The 16,291-nt window shown below is 40.8% G+C and overlaps 1 protein-coding gene across 2 annotated transcripts in view; it reads right to left on the bottom strand.

The window, feature by feature from the left end:
• Positions 1–2,116: 2,116 nt before the first annotated feature.
• The window catches only part of gpc1b (glypican 1b), a 69,216-nt gene continuing 55,041 nt past the window's right edge, over positions 2,117–16,291 (bottom strand). For both annotated transcript variants that reach the window (XM_085255167.1, XM_085255166.1), the window contains exons 5-12: positions 15,609–15,836; positions 14,891–15,054; positions 10,139–10,304; positions 9,835–9,965; positions 8,159–8,284; positions 7,683–7,816; positions 6,334–6,509; positions 2,117–5,710 (exon numbers count right to left, since the gene is read on the bottom strand). In XM_085255167.1, the coding sequence (XP_085111293.1) occupies positions 5,508–5,710; positions 6,334–6,509; positions 7,683–7,816; positions 8,159–8,284; positions 9,835–9,965; positions 10,139–10,304; positions 14,891–15,054; positions 15,609–15,836 (1,328 nt within the window). In that variant the 3' untranslated portion in view covers positions 2,117–5,507. The remainder of the gene's footprint in view (positions 5,711–6,333; positions 6,510–7,682; positions 7,817–8,158; positions 8,285–9,834; positions 9,966–10,138; positions 10,305–14,890; positions 15,055–15,608; positions 15,837–16,291) is intronic.

The following is a 16,291-nucleotide window of genomic DNA, read 5'->3' as shown; positions in this document are numbered from 1 at the left end:
TGGATAACGAGGTTTATAAGTTACAAAAGTTTCTCTCCAATGATTTTATGACTTGTTGGCATGAAAACATACATATAAATATGTGTTTGTTTGTTTGTTTGGTTTTTTTAAAGCTCAAATAATTGTGATTAATCACTTAAGAAAATGACATAACGACTCCCAAATGGTGTTATTTTAAACATTCGTGTTTTAGATCGTGACATGAACATATTTGATGTGTTTGGCATTGTTCCCACTGCACTTGCTGCTGGGAAAATAATATAGAGATCCAATTTGCTGTAACTTCTACATGAGATGCATTTCTTTCACGGCTCCTCGGTGAGTTACATGCATTTATTTTTTGTTTTTTTACATACCAGTACAGTCATAGGGAAAGAGTTTTCCACAGGACTGCAGAGATTCCTGTGGAAAACTAAGTTCATCCCATGATTCAGTAGCTTGTAGCTTGTAGAAACACATTTAGCAACAATAACTTGAAGTATTTAATTTCATTTTAGTAATTATTTAATGACTTCTATCTATCACATTATTGTGCAGGAATTTAGTTGGCTTCACATTTGACTGCAGAACACTTTGGCATACAGAGGAATTCATTGTCGACTCAACGCCTGCAAGGTGGCCCAGGTCTTGTGGCTGCAAAACAAGCCCAAATCATCACCCCTCCACCACTGTTCTTGACAGCTGGTATGAGGTGTTTGTGCTGATAGTTTGTGCTGTGTTTGGCTTTCTCCAAACTTGTCGCTGGGCAATGCCATGCTGTTTTTTTTTAAATAGTAGAGGCTTTCTCCTTGGAACCCTTCCAAACAAGCTGTACTTATTTAGTCTTTTTCTAATTGTACTGTCATGAACTTTAACATTTAACATGCACACTGATGCCTGTAGACCCTTAGATGTAGTTCTCTGGTTTTTTTGCAGTTTCTCTGAGCATTACACAGACTGACCTTTGGGTGAATTTGCTGACGTCCACTCCTGGGAAGACTGGCAACTGTCTTGAATGTTTTCCCCTTGTAAACAATCGTTCCCACTGTTGAATGATGGATTTTAAATTGTTTGGAAATGACCTTATAAGCCTTCCCAGATCGATGGGCAGCAACAATTACTTCTTTCCTGCTTGAAAGAAGACTTCAGCTTTTATAGAGGTGCTCACACTCGCCGATGATCAATAAAACAAGAGCATTTGTTTAGCAGCATCTGGCTGATACTTATTCTGTTAGTGCACTTAGCAGTTAGGGTGTACTTGGTTTTTGAGGACAATATAAACACTTGAGCTTTTCTCACACGAGCCCATACATCTGTGGCTTCATGAAGGCAAAGGTACGTGTATTGAGTTGAGTAGACTTGTCCCATTAAGCTGATATTTAACAATCATAAAAGTACAGGGAAGGGCAAACGGAAAGCCAGAAGAGTGAGAACAGTGCAAGTATAGTTGGGCATTTTTGTGCGCTGTAAGTAGAGTGAATGATTGACAGATACTGATTGTGTTTGAATCACAATATAAATGTTTCTGTCTACTGAAAAGAAACTGCAAAGGGTACTAATAATTTTGTGAAATGATTCCCAACATACTTGGGAGTGTACACTGGATAGCGCTTTAGAAATACTTAAATATTGCAGCTCCTACCCGATGGCAAGTTCTTCTGTTTCTCCAGTTTCACACATATATATAATTTGTAACTTAATGAGCTTAAGACATGGAGACACCGCACAACTGCACTAAGCTGTTACCTTCTGTACGTATATTATTATAAGCACTTTGGTGTATGTAAAAAGGGTAGCTTTACAGACTCTCATAGGATAACCCTCAAGTATGTGTTAAAATCATCCTGAGGGAGCTGGTTGTTTATCGTCTACACACAGAAACAGGACAAAGCACTCAGTGTGCTCTGAACAGTTCTTCCTGTGTGGCAACACTAGACAGCAGCTGTCACCTCTGACATCATCACCAGAGCCCATTGGCTCTTTTCAGGTGTCAGTGTGCCCCGCTGCACTCTGACAAGACAACTTAGGTAGATGGTTCGATCAACTGGGAGACCCAGCACTTTTTTTCCTAGCTCAAGCTGAGCGATGACTGTGATGGAACACACCAACCATTAAAGAAAAACAGGACACAAGACTGTTGAAAATCTTACAATGTATATAATTGACACAAGATTTCAGGTACAACAGCAAATGAGACATTTTAGATATTTTTCAACCTCTTTCTGGCTTCCATGTTCACCACAAGAACAAACTCTCTGTCGATAACAATGAAACGAAAGTAAATCAAAACAGGAAAAATAAAAGTATTTTTGTCCTCATAAACTGGCACCCTTCAGATGTGCCTCCAAGTCTCAGCTCAGTGTGGAGTAAATCTGTTTCGTTTTTCTTCTCTTTTTTTTTTTAACGGCTGGATAATCAGCTTTGCATTATTGCCACCTACAGTGATGAACGAAGGCAGGATTGAGGCATACACACTGATTTGAGATCAGTGCCCTTGACAATCTGTTCTCCTTCCTCTCACACTCGGGGGCTTAATGTTTACACTGTTTCACCATACTCAGACAGGAGACATCTTGCCGGGCCATATCTACGTACACACACCCCCCCAATCGATAGTTGTTTCTGGAAGGTGTCGACTCACATATTGATCAACCATCTTGTGATGTCTTTGTGCAGACAATGCCATTTATTGGCCTCATAAAAGTGCAGGTTTTTATAAAAGGGGAGGGGAGCGTGGGGCTTTGAACAACAAATTAATGAGATCAAAAGGTCAAGAAGGAGTGGGCATGGGGAGGGGTTGTGCAAATTTCAGCTAATGACATTGTGAGGCTGTCATTGAAACTGGAGATGTGAGCCTAAAGTTGTAAATCATCTTTGAACTGGAATGTCACCATCACAGTTGAAGTACTTCCTTTTATTATTACAGGGCTGCATGCGCACCTTCACATTCATATTCAGATCTTTTCTAGAGAGTCTTAAAAAGAGGACCTATGTGGCGTGCTTGCTAAACGGTACTTTTGAAGTTGTTGTTTTTCTCCTCACCACCAACATCTTGCATCATAGCATCTCTCTGTTTAAATCTTAAAACTGATCTCAAAGTATCAAAGGCAGTCACAGGCAGATTTCTTAACCAGGGACTAACAGAAAGACAGACAGACACACACGCACACACATATTCACACAGCAACAAATCGTTCATTAATAGAGCATATCAAAAAAGAAGTTACCATTAAAATAACCTGTCATGTCACACATAGGGCAACAACAACAACAACCCCTTTTCAGAGCAGAAACTAACCAAGTATATATCAGATGTACTTCTAAAACTCTGACAGCACCCCACGCTATCCTAAAGCATTCGGAGTATTATCAGCAGGGAGTGCATGTACTGTAAATGATTTTTCACAACATGAATTATATAGAGGATTGTCCCAATGCACAGATGAAGTAATGACGTACTTTAAAAATCATGTCCACTTGACTCCTCTGCATCCTGTCTCGCTGTTCCATGAAATAAGATTCCATCAATACATATGATCATTTATTACAGTGAAAGTTTTGAAAATGCAATTTCTGAAAAACGAGTTGTATTAAGCTCCTGTTACTGTCAGTTTAATAGCACTCTGTCACACCGTGTTAGTGCAGTACATTTTAGTTCATCTCATTTCTGTGTCATCCGAACTACTGTCGATTCAAAGAGGCGCTATCGTCAATCCCTCTTCTGCGCTTTCAATCAAAGACAAGTACACGCATTCACACGCAAACGAAACACATACGCGGGCATCGTCCCATCATCCTGCACGCAGCACTCCTGAATGAGAACGCTGGCATTGCTTTGAACTAAATTGTGGTACATGTTTTCTCCCTAGCAAGCATCAAATCGGGCGGGGGGAGAAAGCCTTAAACTGTGTTCCCATAACATTCCCAGTAAGGTTGACACATAATGAAGCACTGTGTCATTGTCATATTGCCTTGCTACAACGCAGAAGCACGAGGAACGCTTTAAAGGTCATTATAACTGATGAGTGGGGAAAAGGGCAGAGGAGGTTGGCAAAAAATAGGCACCGATATAGAAATGTTTCAGATAATGAAAGGCGGACATGGATACTGACAGATGATGAAAAAATAAGCGGTAAGAGCACACAACGATCTTGCTTTTGTCAAATTTTGGGAACTAAAAGCATGTTTTTTTAATTTTTTATTTCCCCCTTCTACAAAATGGCAAAGAAGCAATCAAAAATATAGACGTGCACGGTGTGGCTTTTACTGTTATATGGATCACTGCGGCAATCAGTCATGAAAAAAAAAAAATCGATGATACTGAAATTATGATGCTAATCACAGGAACACTGGGCCATTGCGGGGAACCCACAAAATTTTATGCATATTATATTTTTGCTCTCCTGTGAATGTAAAAGGAATACTAAAAGAAGTGCAGCAGGACAGCGGAGCCTCTGCTTTTGTGTGCATTTCTGCTGTGCTACAAGACTCCAAGATCATTTCATTCAATCCTTTGTCACAGGGGTCATCTTAACACGACACCTCCTTTCCACGTAGCACACTCTATAGCGAAAAGCTGCTTCCATCTGAGACCTGTCCCAGCCGAGCACGTGCTTTGCTTAAACCAGAATGTTGAGTTGATGCTACACTGCCAGCAGGTTCTGGAGAGAGGGAGGGAGGGAGACAATCTTGGTGGGGCCGGGGGAGGAGGGTGGGATGGGGAGTGTAGGAATAAGTGGATGGATGGAGTAGAGGACAGACCGTGTTACTCCTACACCGGGCGATCGTGCCAGTGTGACTGTGATCACGGCTATTATTACAGATTACATGATGAAATGGCAAAAGTGCTGACGCTAAGTGCTCTCAACCTCACTGTGTGAGCGAGTGCATACAAGTAATGATACTGTGAGGCTTAATGCATTAAGAGGTTTGATGGGTCATGCTGTCCAGATAATTCTCCTTTTAAAGTCATCAGATATTTTTTTCTTTTCCTATAAATATCTAAATGTGATTAAATCATTTTGGGACAAATATAATCATAAATAAACAATTCCCACGGTCACAAGTGGAATACCGACACGTAGTATCTGGGTGCCACTGCAAAAAGCTCGACTCTCCCTCTCCCTATGGTGTCAACACCAACATACTGTTAGCAATACAGTCTCGCACACGCTTTAGGAGCAGATATAACCTCAGAGAAAACCAAACACCAAAAACAAAACATTAGAAGATGCAAAAAAAAAAAGAAAAAAAAAAGACCAGCTCTAAAGGTGTCATAGTATAGGAAGAATAAAAGATGAGAGCAGAACAAAAAAAACAAAAACGTTTATGAGTACTCATATTTCCATTTTGCTCCAATCCAACACCAAAAGGAAGTCCATCCATGTGATTTATTGTTGTTGTTTCTTTAGATTTCTTTAGTTTTGGCAAGCTAACTAACCCCCAACTTCTCCTCCCTCCCCTTTTCAACTCTCCCCAACCCCCGGTGCCCCAGTCTCAGTCCCAGTTGGCAGATTCCACCTCGTCAATTATCGCCGGAGCAGCAAAATGAGCAGTGTAAGCAGGTAAATGCTGATGGAGGGAAGGTTCTGCATGGCTGAGCCTTTCACCCTCTCGTTTTCTGGAGGGTAGGGAATGGCCACAGGTCGGTCAGTGATGGGGAGAACAAGGCGTGTATCCCGGGAACACATGTCATCCGCGCACCCGCTTCCTGAGCCGCTGGCGTCATCACCTATAGACACAGGGTACGGACATGAGCTCACTCTTCCAACAGGAATAAAGCTGTCACTAACCCTATTAACCATACAGTGCACATAAAGTGTTTGTTTAACTGCCAGTAAAAATTTGGCATTGACTGTTCAGGGGCAAAGAGAATACGGCTATGAGTCAACATTGTCATGAGTTACTTAAATTACGTGGTATGAAAAATGAAATCAGATAATCAAAAAAGGCATTCCTGATTTTCACAGGTTTAGTTGGAAAACATGTTTTTGATTAATCGTCAATGGACAAAGATGCCCTAAAAAAGCTTTCAGCATAGTGTAGTTGTTGTAGGGAAAACAAGACACAAGACACCTGCAGCTCATGTACAGGAAATGTAAGTTGTAACAGGATATTTTATGCAATCATGGGTATTTTCAGTCTAAACCAAGTGAGTAGCATAAAAGAGTTAAAAAATCTACACAGGAAGCATAGTAGGAGTAGAAGGCAGAACAGACAGGGTGAGTTGCAGGTGAGGTGTGTCTGTTTCTTTATTTTTTATTCTTTAATTTGAGAGAAGTTACAATAATGTAATCATGAGTAGGTCATCTGATTTGAGGTTTCTTGTGGGCTGAGATGATAAAGATTACTCACTGGTGTCCTGAAATTCCACATCCTGGCCATTTAGAGCATTCTTCAGGCGGTGAGTCATAATCTTCAGCTGCATTATTTGTTGGCGTATTGTCATGTCTGGTTTGGTGATGTCAATTTCCACTTCAGGGTTGTTGATCTGACTGGCTAAGCCGTCATTCATTAACTCAGGAAGGTACCTGTGAACAGTTAACAGCCAGCGTGCTCAGCACCAGGTGGAAGTGTGCACAATCAAGCAATTCGTTTTCTGGATTTTCCAGGATTCTGGAGAGTCGCTTTCCTTAAAGATGTCGTCATTAGCTTAGCAGACTCAAGATGAGTGTAACGCAATTAGCTCTTGTGACAAAATGTTTCAAAACAAGAAGAAAGCCATACTTTAAGCTAATGCAACAGGACCACAGAGCGACTGGCATACAACAACACTGTGCATATAGCACCATGGAAAGTATTCACCCCCCTCCCTGATTTCTTAGTGTTTTTGGATCTTTGTCACACTTACATGTTTCAGATTATCAAAGAATTTTCAATATTAGACAGAGATAACCCAAGAAAATAAAAATGCAGTTTTTAACTGATGATTTTGTTCAAAAAAGGGAAAGAAGCTTTGGGGAAATTTTGGCCCCCTCTCCTTTGCAAAATGATCTCAATTGAGCCACATTGGAGGGTTTTTGAGAATGAATGGCCTGTTTAAGGTCATGCCAAAGCATCATAATCAGATTCTCTTTGAGCTTCAGGGTATGAACTGATGGCCAAACATTCTCCATCAGGACTTTCTGGTAGAGAGCAGAATTCATGGTTCCATCAGTTATGGCACGTCATCCAGGTCCTGAAGCAGCAAATCAAGATCTTTTTTGGTAAATGTGAGACAAGAATTTCTGTTCTTTTTGGTAAACAGTGGTTTTCTCCTTAGGAATCTCCCATGGCTGCCATTTCCGCCCAGGCTCTTTTTTTATTGCTGAATCATGAACTCTGACCTTAACTGAGGCAAGTGAGGTCTGCAGGTCTTTAGATGCTGTTCTCCTGTGACCTCCTGGATGAATCATTGTTTAGACCTTTAAGCCTGCTTCACTTTGTCAGACAGATTCTGTATAAGTAATTTCTTGATTCAGCAGGTCTGACAGTGGTTAGTGAAATTGAACTCAGTTTTCCAGGGAATGTGGTAATGGTAGTTTTGGATAGCATTTTTAATTTTATTCAGTATTAAAATTTGTTTGATCATCTGAAACATGTAAGTGTAAAAATATGCAAAAAAAAACAAGAACAAGAAATCAGGATAGAATAAGGAAAACTTTTTCACAACATTGGAATTCTGTGTTGAAGTAATAATTTCTTCATGGGTTCATATTCCCTACCTGGCACGGTTGTTGCCATTCCAACACTTGTCTTCGGACCCTAATCCAGTGGCCACTCTGTCACTGCAGATGAGATTTGGGAGAGAAGTCCAGTATGGCCTATTGTCCCCCAGTATTATTCTTACATCAGACACCTGAGGCAAAGTTGTTGAGAGCACATTCATGAGCATTTATACTTTCCCCCCCCCCCCCCCAAAGTCACAGTATGCTGTCACACACCAACAATAAGAAACACTCTGGGTCCCTCAATAACCAACTGCAGTGTTCAGTCATCTGACACATTTATCCTTCCAAGCATTCATTCCCGTCTAATCACTTCATAGTTATCTGTGCGTAGGTGAAATTGAACAGCAAAAGTGGTTCAATTGGCCTTGATGACCAATGACTCTTCCTTTAAAAAACATCACTATGAATGGGACAGATTAGGCCATCAGAGAGCAATAACAAGGTGCCAATTCAGTTGGGTACATACTAACCAATTTTTCGATTTTGTCAGAGCTGGCTTCCAACCTGTCCTCCACTGTAAACGTCCCTCGCTTCATGATTTCATCATCTGTGCTGGTGGTTCCTGCTTCCTTGGGTTTGCCACATGTCTGGAAAAGCTGGGGAGGAAAAGGCAAATCGAAATGTTGAATGAGAAGATAAATGGCATAGCCGTTAATAAACAGCTGAAACAGTCCTAACAAAAAGAGGGTTTCTATTCTTTTTTGTGTGTGTGTGTGTGTGTGTGTGTGTGGGGGGGGGGGGGGTATGTATTTACTATATCTAATATTAAAAAAAATAAAAATAGTAAAAATAAACCAAGAATAATAACTTGTTTTGTTTATGTGCATAACCTCGTGAGTCAATGACAGCATCACTTTAGCAGAATGATTCACAACTCGAAAAGTATTACTCGTCCCTAGGGGCTTTGGATTTTAGAAATGCTACTCAGGGAATACAGTAAAAACTGCAGTCAATCTGTCATCCAGTCTGGCCTGCTTAGAGGAGCCTCAAGACTTTGAACCTTCACACACACTGTAACTATTAAAAAGAAAATCCTATCTTGAGCTGCTATTAATTTTATTATGACTCACACAACATCAAAAATTAATTGATAAACTCCTTGTTTCAGGGTTTGAGTAAGCAGCTTAACAGTTTGGCTTTGACTCAGTTACAGAGCAGTGGCATATATTTCCATATAGGCTACGCAGTGTAATATCTGCATTTGGCATAATTCGTCAGGAAAGCTTGTAACACAACATATGGCTTTTGACATCAGTCGATTATGTATGATAGGAAATAATCTATCCAACACTATAACTCTGCGCGCCATATTACATGAAGATCAGAGGCTGAAGCTGTGTGTGATTACATACAGGACCAGGTCAGCGGCAGACCGCCAGTCCACTGCTAACCTCAAGGGAGCCAGCCTCTTAAACAGCTAACCAGCACAGAGGAAGCTTTGTCTTTCCTCTCAACGTCCACGCCGTTTCCCACCTTTACCAAACTAATCAGTCAGTTTTTCAGTGCTGCCAGTTGTTTTTAAGGCTCATATAAACTGTTACCCAAGCACCATTAAAAAGTTAAGTAATTGCTTGGCCTGAAGGCTCTGTCATGACTCACATGCCTTCATTTGAAATCAAATATCTGGAGCATGATAACAGCATTAATGTAGTGGGAGGAAATGTGTTAACTGCATATACAAAGCAGGGCAATGAAGTCACATAGTGACCCAGCATGTGAACTCAAGTCCAAATGTTCTTTTGGAGGGAACCAATTTCTATTAGTTTGTGTTTTTTTAAGAGATTTCAGATTCTTTTGATTGCTAACTACTATTTTTACGGCATTACCAAGTGCTAAGGATCTTTAAAAAGCCAAACGTCAGCTACCAGTTTCTTCACTGACTTTCACCCATATAAAAAAAGCAAACAATGCTTCAATTCACATCTATGTTTCCAAAAGTTTTCCAAATTAGTAATTACATTGTTAGCAGAAACTAGAAACAAGTAGGACCACCTGAAAGTTAGCTTAAGTGTTCATTTCAGTTGTCGATGATGGTTTTAAGACTGTGGCTCAGCTCACAGTATCGTTTGATGTCTTTTTTGAGGTGCACAGTAAATGCTGATCACATCGTTTCGACCTGTATGCGTGTACCAGTGTGTGTTCTGACCTTGCTGTTGATGCTGGCTATATTCTCCATCATGGTATTCATAGCTTCTGATATGTAACTGGGAAGGGAGAGGATCACACTTTCCACACCAGCAGGGTCATCTAAACGGTCAGCCACCTGGATCATTGTATCTAAAGAGCCATGAGGCACAGTTAGTGTGAAGAAAGTGCGAAGTGTTTCATATGTAGGGCCTCAGTGTGTTGATAGCGTGACTCCCCTTTATTAGAATCAGGTGTGGGTTGAACGTTTGAGCTGGGCATATGGTTAAACTGGATTCATATGAGGGAGTGTATGTGCGCCCCACCTGCTAGGTGCCTCCACTCTGTGTCGAGGTCAGCCTGGTTGGCCAGACAGCCCTTCATGACGTTGGTGCAGTAGTTCAGACAAGGTCTAGCAGACGGCATCCCACGGCAGTGGGGACAGTAAGTCATCTTCATTATGGCTCGCATGCACTCCTGGCTCATTGGCACCTGGGTAAGACAGAGATATAAATAAACATGCACCACTTTGATAAAAGAAAAAAATCAAGTCAAATACTGTTTGGTTAAGCTTACATGAGAGACAAAACTTTGCACGTTTGACTATTTAAACTGTTAAACTGCTTTTGTACAGAAGACATGAATATGGAAAATGATCTGTTTTAATAAGATGTGAAAATGTACATTTTGTTTTAGCTACACAATGACAGTGGCAGCAGTAGGAGGTCACCTCCCATGATGACCTTTTTTTTTTAGTTTGCACCAGGATCTCTTTCATCACAGTTTCCTTGGAAACTAGTTAGCAAGAATTAGCTTTTTGTTTCAAATGCGATGAAAAGGTCCTGACATTCATACAAGTATTTTCAGTCTCTCACTCTATCCTTCCTGTCTCTTGCACTCTTCCCTCTATCCCACAAGGCTGTTCCCCCAGGAAAAGGCCTTCGTGCGTGAAAAGTGAAACTGGGTTAATACCAGTAAGCTCTGTTCACAAGAGAGTACAGCTATGCATACAAAACCTAAGGAAGTGTTGGGTGTGTGTCTGTGTGTGAGAAAGAGAGAGAGAGAGAGAGAGAGAGAGAGAGCAACAGAACGAGTCCAGCTACGCATACAAAGCTTCTCTAAGCCGACATCTGGGCCAGCCTAATGCTTTTCCAGGAAACTGCAGTTCCAACAGCAAAGTCATAGTTAAAACCAGCTTTTAACAAATATACAGTGAAAATAGGACAACAATAGGGTTCATGTGTGAAAATAATTCAGATATTTTTCTACAGATGCTTGTTGATATCAGGGGAAACGAAACTGTTCTTATTCATGCTAGCACTGATTTCTGAAGTCCATAGCACTGTTTCCTAAAAACAGCTTCCGAGCAACATTTATGGGTGTGTATTTTAGTACTATAAGTAGTCAGTAGCTACTTTAATGATAATATCAAGAAAGATCATTGAAATTTAATCAAAGATTTGACTTGCAAAACTTTATTTTGACACTTTATCAACTCTACATAAAATCTTAAACCACATTAAAAATAAAACAAGCACTGTAAATTAGTTAACACTTGTGTGTAAAAAGGGATCGATAGAATTTGGTAATTGGTCTCAGTTACACACGGACAGCAAAGAAGTGACACAGAAAAAGAATAACCGTGTTCCCAGGCCTGATCTCAAGTCATTTGAGACATGAGTCAGATCCTCGTCCCTGCCCTCCTTTATTCCCTTCCTCCCATCCGTACTCTACTTCTTGTTAACCAGGGATGAGTCAGAAAATTGCTTTTTTTGGTGAAAGAGAAGAATGGAGTGTGCAGCGAGGACTGGGGAGAATAACTGAAAATGAGAGATACAGATGTTAAAACGCTATTAGATTAACTGAGGGGAATTTAAAAAACAACAACAAAAAAACAAAAACTGGGAGATGTTAATGAAATCCTCCTGAAAAGAGATTAATCGAGTGTTTCCTACATCATCCATGCAGTGTCAATACTGGGAATCACTGGCACTGCACAAGAGACGTGAAATGTGCAGTTCTGCTGTGTTGCTTGTTAGAGGTTAATGTTGACAACTTCCCAAGGCTGGCAGCCTGGAAACTGTGGCACACCTGGCTTTAGGAAAGTAAAAGCTTTCAAATTATAAGTAGTAATACAACCCATATCTTATTCCTACTGGAGTGCAGAAACCCATCTCAGTTTGATAAAGTTCGACATATATTCCTTGATATTTTTCGCACATGCGGATCCTCAATGTCTCTTTCATACTCTAAGTCGTCCTCGCTTCACCCTCACTGCATGCTTCCCATACCTGTTTGTACATTGCCCACAGCAAATGTCCATGAAGACACACCGTCTTTCTTTCTGTTTGTCTCTCCTCTGTAATTAGTAAGGATATATGGACAGCCTCTCCTCCCTTGTGTTACAGAACAAGCTGATCCCGACTCCTTGCCTCCAGAGTGAGCAATTCGCGTGGCCTACTTCCTACTCTCCCCTTACCCAAGGGAATAAAACAGTCTGCAAAAAAAAGTTAAGGACACACGTAACAACTGGTGCAGCCCAAAGCGAAGCAAGGGAGGAATTAATACTCAACCAGAAAGCCAGACAGACCTTCCTGCTGACACCTTTTTTCTGTCTTATAAAAACATCTCTAAAATTATCACTCTCTCTCTCTCTCTGCTTTACTCTATTCACAGCATCCTTTAAGGATACTCTTTCATCACCTGCCACCACAGCTAAGGCTTATCGGGAATTCATTTCATCTTTCTTATGAAAACAAACTTCTGTGGAGGACTACAAGGATTGGAGGCACACACATACACAGAGGGAATTTTGTCTTATCCTGCCTTAATACCTCCTCCAGCAGCCTACAGTAAACACCTTCAGTTACTGACCTCTTTGCAAGTTTCAGTGCACATTTTTTTTTCTAAAAAGAGAGGCTGCCTCATTAATGCACATGCATTAATCTACTGCTAATAGAATTTCATTGGAATGGAGGGGAAAGCTGAAATTAATTTACATACAAGATACAGCCACAGACAGCGAACACAGCAGGGTGTGGTTGTGGGAAACAAACAGAAACTACTATTCACAATTTACAAGGAGAAGAGCTGCAGAATTTAAAGACAACACACACACACACAAAAAAAAAATGAGAGAGTAGGAAGATAAGGATACGAGAGGAAGCTGGATTTTGTCAAAGCTTTCCTATATCTGCCCCCCCCCCCACACACACACACATTTTTCTCACTGTTTTAATTTATTCCTATCAAGCGCAGTGCTGTACCAATCTGCATAAGTACAGCACAACTGTGACTGTGTGCTGGGAGGACAGCGACACAGACAAACGCACAAATTATACATGTGAAGTTGAACAGTTGGCTGATGTCTGCACCTCGTCCAGTCAAATCCTATCAGAGAGGCCTTGACTCGGAAGAAACTTGGCCTTGCGTGTTTTTTGAAACACGCCAAAAATTCTCTTTTAAAACCAGACTGACCAAGTGTGCCCATCGTGACTATTCTTGCACTACAGAGTGCTCTACTCTAAATAGGACAGAAGGCACTCCATGACCTCATTCAGAACGCAGCAGCTCCAATACCCTGGCATTAGCGCTGAAATGACATTCTGTAATTTTGTTAAAAGCTGCGCTAATTATTTACTCGTTTTCCCCGAGCCACCCTTGTTCAGTGAACTCATCACTCACTACTCTTCAGCACTGGCAAAGTGGTCGAGGATCATGCCTTAAAAAAGGCGTAGTAACTCCGGGAGAAATGTGTGTGCACATTTTTAGTACCTTTCAACGCTGGGGTTCAGTCTGTATATGAATATGTTTGTCTAAAAAAGATGCTCATTAAAATAGCATTGATGGATCATGAATAGGAATTGCAACATTCCCCACATGTATTCTGTTGTTTACTCCTCCACCTACTTGCAAAAAGGTCAAATTGTTTTTCTGCATGTGGTACGTTAGTTCAAGAACCCCGGGTCTTTGTACGTCTGACAACGCCCACAAACTAATCACATACATTAAAGTGACAGGAAAGAGCACAGTAGTTCTCGCCCTTTACCCTTTCGTGGTCATTCACAGCACAAAGTTATCAAAGAAATACCTGTAATATTCATACTTTTTTACAGGATCTGTTTCCTCAAAGCATTTTTCACTGAACCTCATCTCTCTCCACTCTGCTTGCCCACTGTCTGACAGCAGATATTTTTCACAGGGGCATCAATACCGGCCACCTCCCTGAAATTATTTCTCAGTCTCGCTCTCATCTTAACCTTACTCTTGCCTTTTACAAAGAGGGGATCATTTCTCTTGGGGGAAATTAACCTGCCTCACAGCCTAGGGAGACATTTTTCAGCGTGGAGAGGGAATTAACTGTAGTTGCAGGGGCAAGCTGAGCCCGAGGCCATGCTTCGCAGAGTGTCTTGCTTCTGCTAACGCTGATCTGAGGGGAAAAGAATCAAAACTGAACCCTGTGGAAAAGTATTTTTAATTTTTCTTCTGTTTATTTACTCACACACACACTCCCCCCCCCCCCTTTTTTTTTTTAATTACATAACTCTGTCATTATACAGTGAATGTGACTCAGGCAGATCTGAAATATGCTCGATTAATTTCTGGATCTCGCAGTAATGTTGTTCGGGTGTCACTGAATGCTACTCGTTATTTTGCAGAAACATTAGTAGAGCTGCTGATGTTTGTTTGTTGCCAGCAGCATTTTTTTTGCCTTACATCAATACCTACAGCGCTGTACCGCACAGAAATAATAAATGCTTCTGAAAATCTGTCGTGATGTTCATGTTTCCACACAAGGGGCAGCGGTTTTAACTTCATTAACATTATATCAGCCAGGCCTCTGACAAAGAAGATGCCCCGAGTTCTTCCACACAGCTGACAACTCAACTTCTCTGGATGAATCCTGAGCTCCACCAGAGCTGTCGGTACATTTTTATTAAGATGCCCGTTATTATGTACAAAACTAGATTTCGCTGTTTAAATTATGCATTGGGCCTGGAACTGCAGAGGTGAGGGCAGGAAAACAGAGCTGCTGCTCAGTCTAAAGGATCATGCAAGATGAGAAGAAATAGTTTTACCTGGGATACTCTGCGTACGGCTTCGCCCGCAGTCACCAGGCCCTGAACAAACGAACGTGCAGCCACAAGCGTGCGCGTGACTTTCATCTTCATTTGACGGGGTGTGTCTCCAAAAGGCCGCAGTGTGTCTATCTGCTTAGACACACACTCCAGGTAGTCCTCACCTGTAATCAGCAAACACATCAAACGAAATCTTCAAGTAGAAAATCTCACCACTTCTCAAGGTTTTGGGTTAACCCCTGAAGGCTGAAGCTAAAATTATTTAAAAGTAAATAATAAATCATTTATTTTATTTTTTACTCAAAAAAAATCTTACACATGCATCGGACCTTTTAGCAGTTTCTTTAGACCTGATGTGTTACATGTGTTGCTTTTGATATATTTTAGCCTGCTTCACTTTGTTAGACACGTTGTACTTAAGTGATTTCTTGATTCAACAGCTCTGACAGCAAGCAGGTCATCAGGTGAACAAAAGATGTGGGTAATCACAGTTGAAAGCAAATTCTCAAGAAACTAGAGCTGCTAGCTGCTGCAGTGTGCCAGGTTCATGGTATTACTGTAATAAACCATGCATCGACCAGTTTCCAATATGGTTAACAGAACATGAAATAATCCCAAGCCAAATAAAATAAGTTATTTTTTTGTTTTTTTACTGTAGCAGAGAGCCAGCGAAAAGCTTTTAGCTGTTATGTGCGTCCAACAAGTGAACTAAATGTACCTATGACATATTGCCCGTTTGCCTGGAAAAAGAGCTTCTCCAGGAGCCTGATCCAGAAGTCATTAAGTGTTTCTTCCAGGTTGATGTTGGCTCCTCGGTAGTACTTCTTCAATTCTGTGTATAACTCGGAGAAAACATCCGAATTCTTGTTGTATAGAGAGCCCCAAGTTGAAGTGAAAGTCTCTTGTAGGTTCAATTCAGAGCGGTTCAGCAAATCTAGAAAGTGACCTGAAAACGACAAAAATTTAAACAGCTGTTATAATGTGAAATATTTGTATTCTCGTGTTTTATTACTTTGCAATGTGCTGCTCCATGTAGACCTTAATGTCACCGTTTCAAAATAAGTCAGAGCCATCAATACAAGATGCGTCAATACAGTACTCTTTTGCAAAAAAAGTCACTTATTCCAACACAAAATTCCACTTATTTTTTAAATGCTTTGTGCTGCATGCCAACAGCCTCACACTGTCAATGAACCTTAAGTTAAAGTATGCGAGAATGCCTCTCTAGGGCATGTCAGGGAACTGACAGTGCTTGGGGGTTTGGTTATATACTGCTCCAAGTGAGGATTTACAGATATGGTTAATGGGCACATGCACACATTCAAGCGCACAAGCAGATAAACAGAAAGAGTCAACTAGGCAGGATGTCACACTTGGAGAAAATCATACAAATTCATATCC

The sequence above is a fragment of the Mchenga conophoros genome, linkage group LG18, assembly GCF_057382185.1.
Source record: "Mchenga conophoros isolate Kocher_MC1m ecotype Shallow Benthic linkage group LG18, M_conophoros_male_GT1.1, whole genome shotgun sequence".
NCBI lineage: Eukaryota > Metazoa > Chordata > Actinopteri > Cichliformes > Cichlidae > Mchenga > Mchenga conophoros.
Note: the sequence above shows the minus strand (reverse complement) of the source record. Positions and strands in the feature narration are given on the sequence as shown.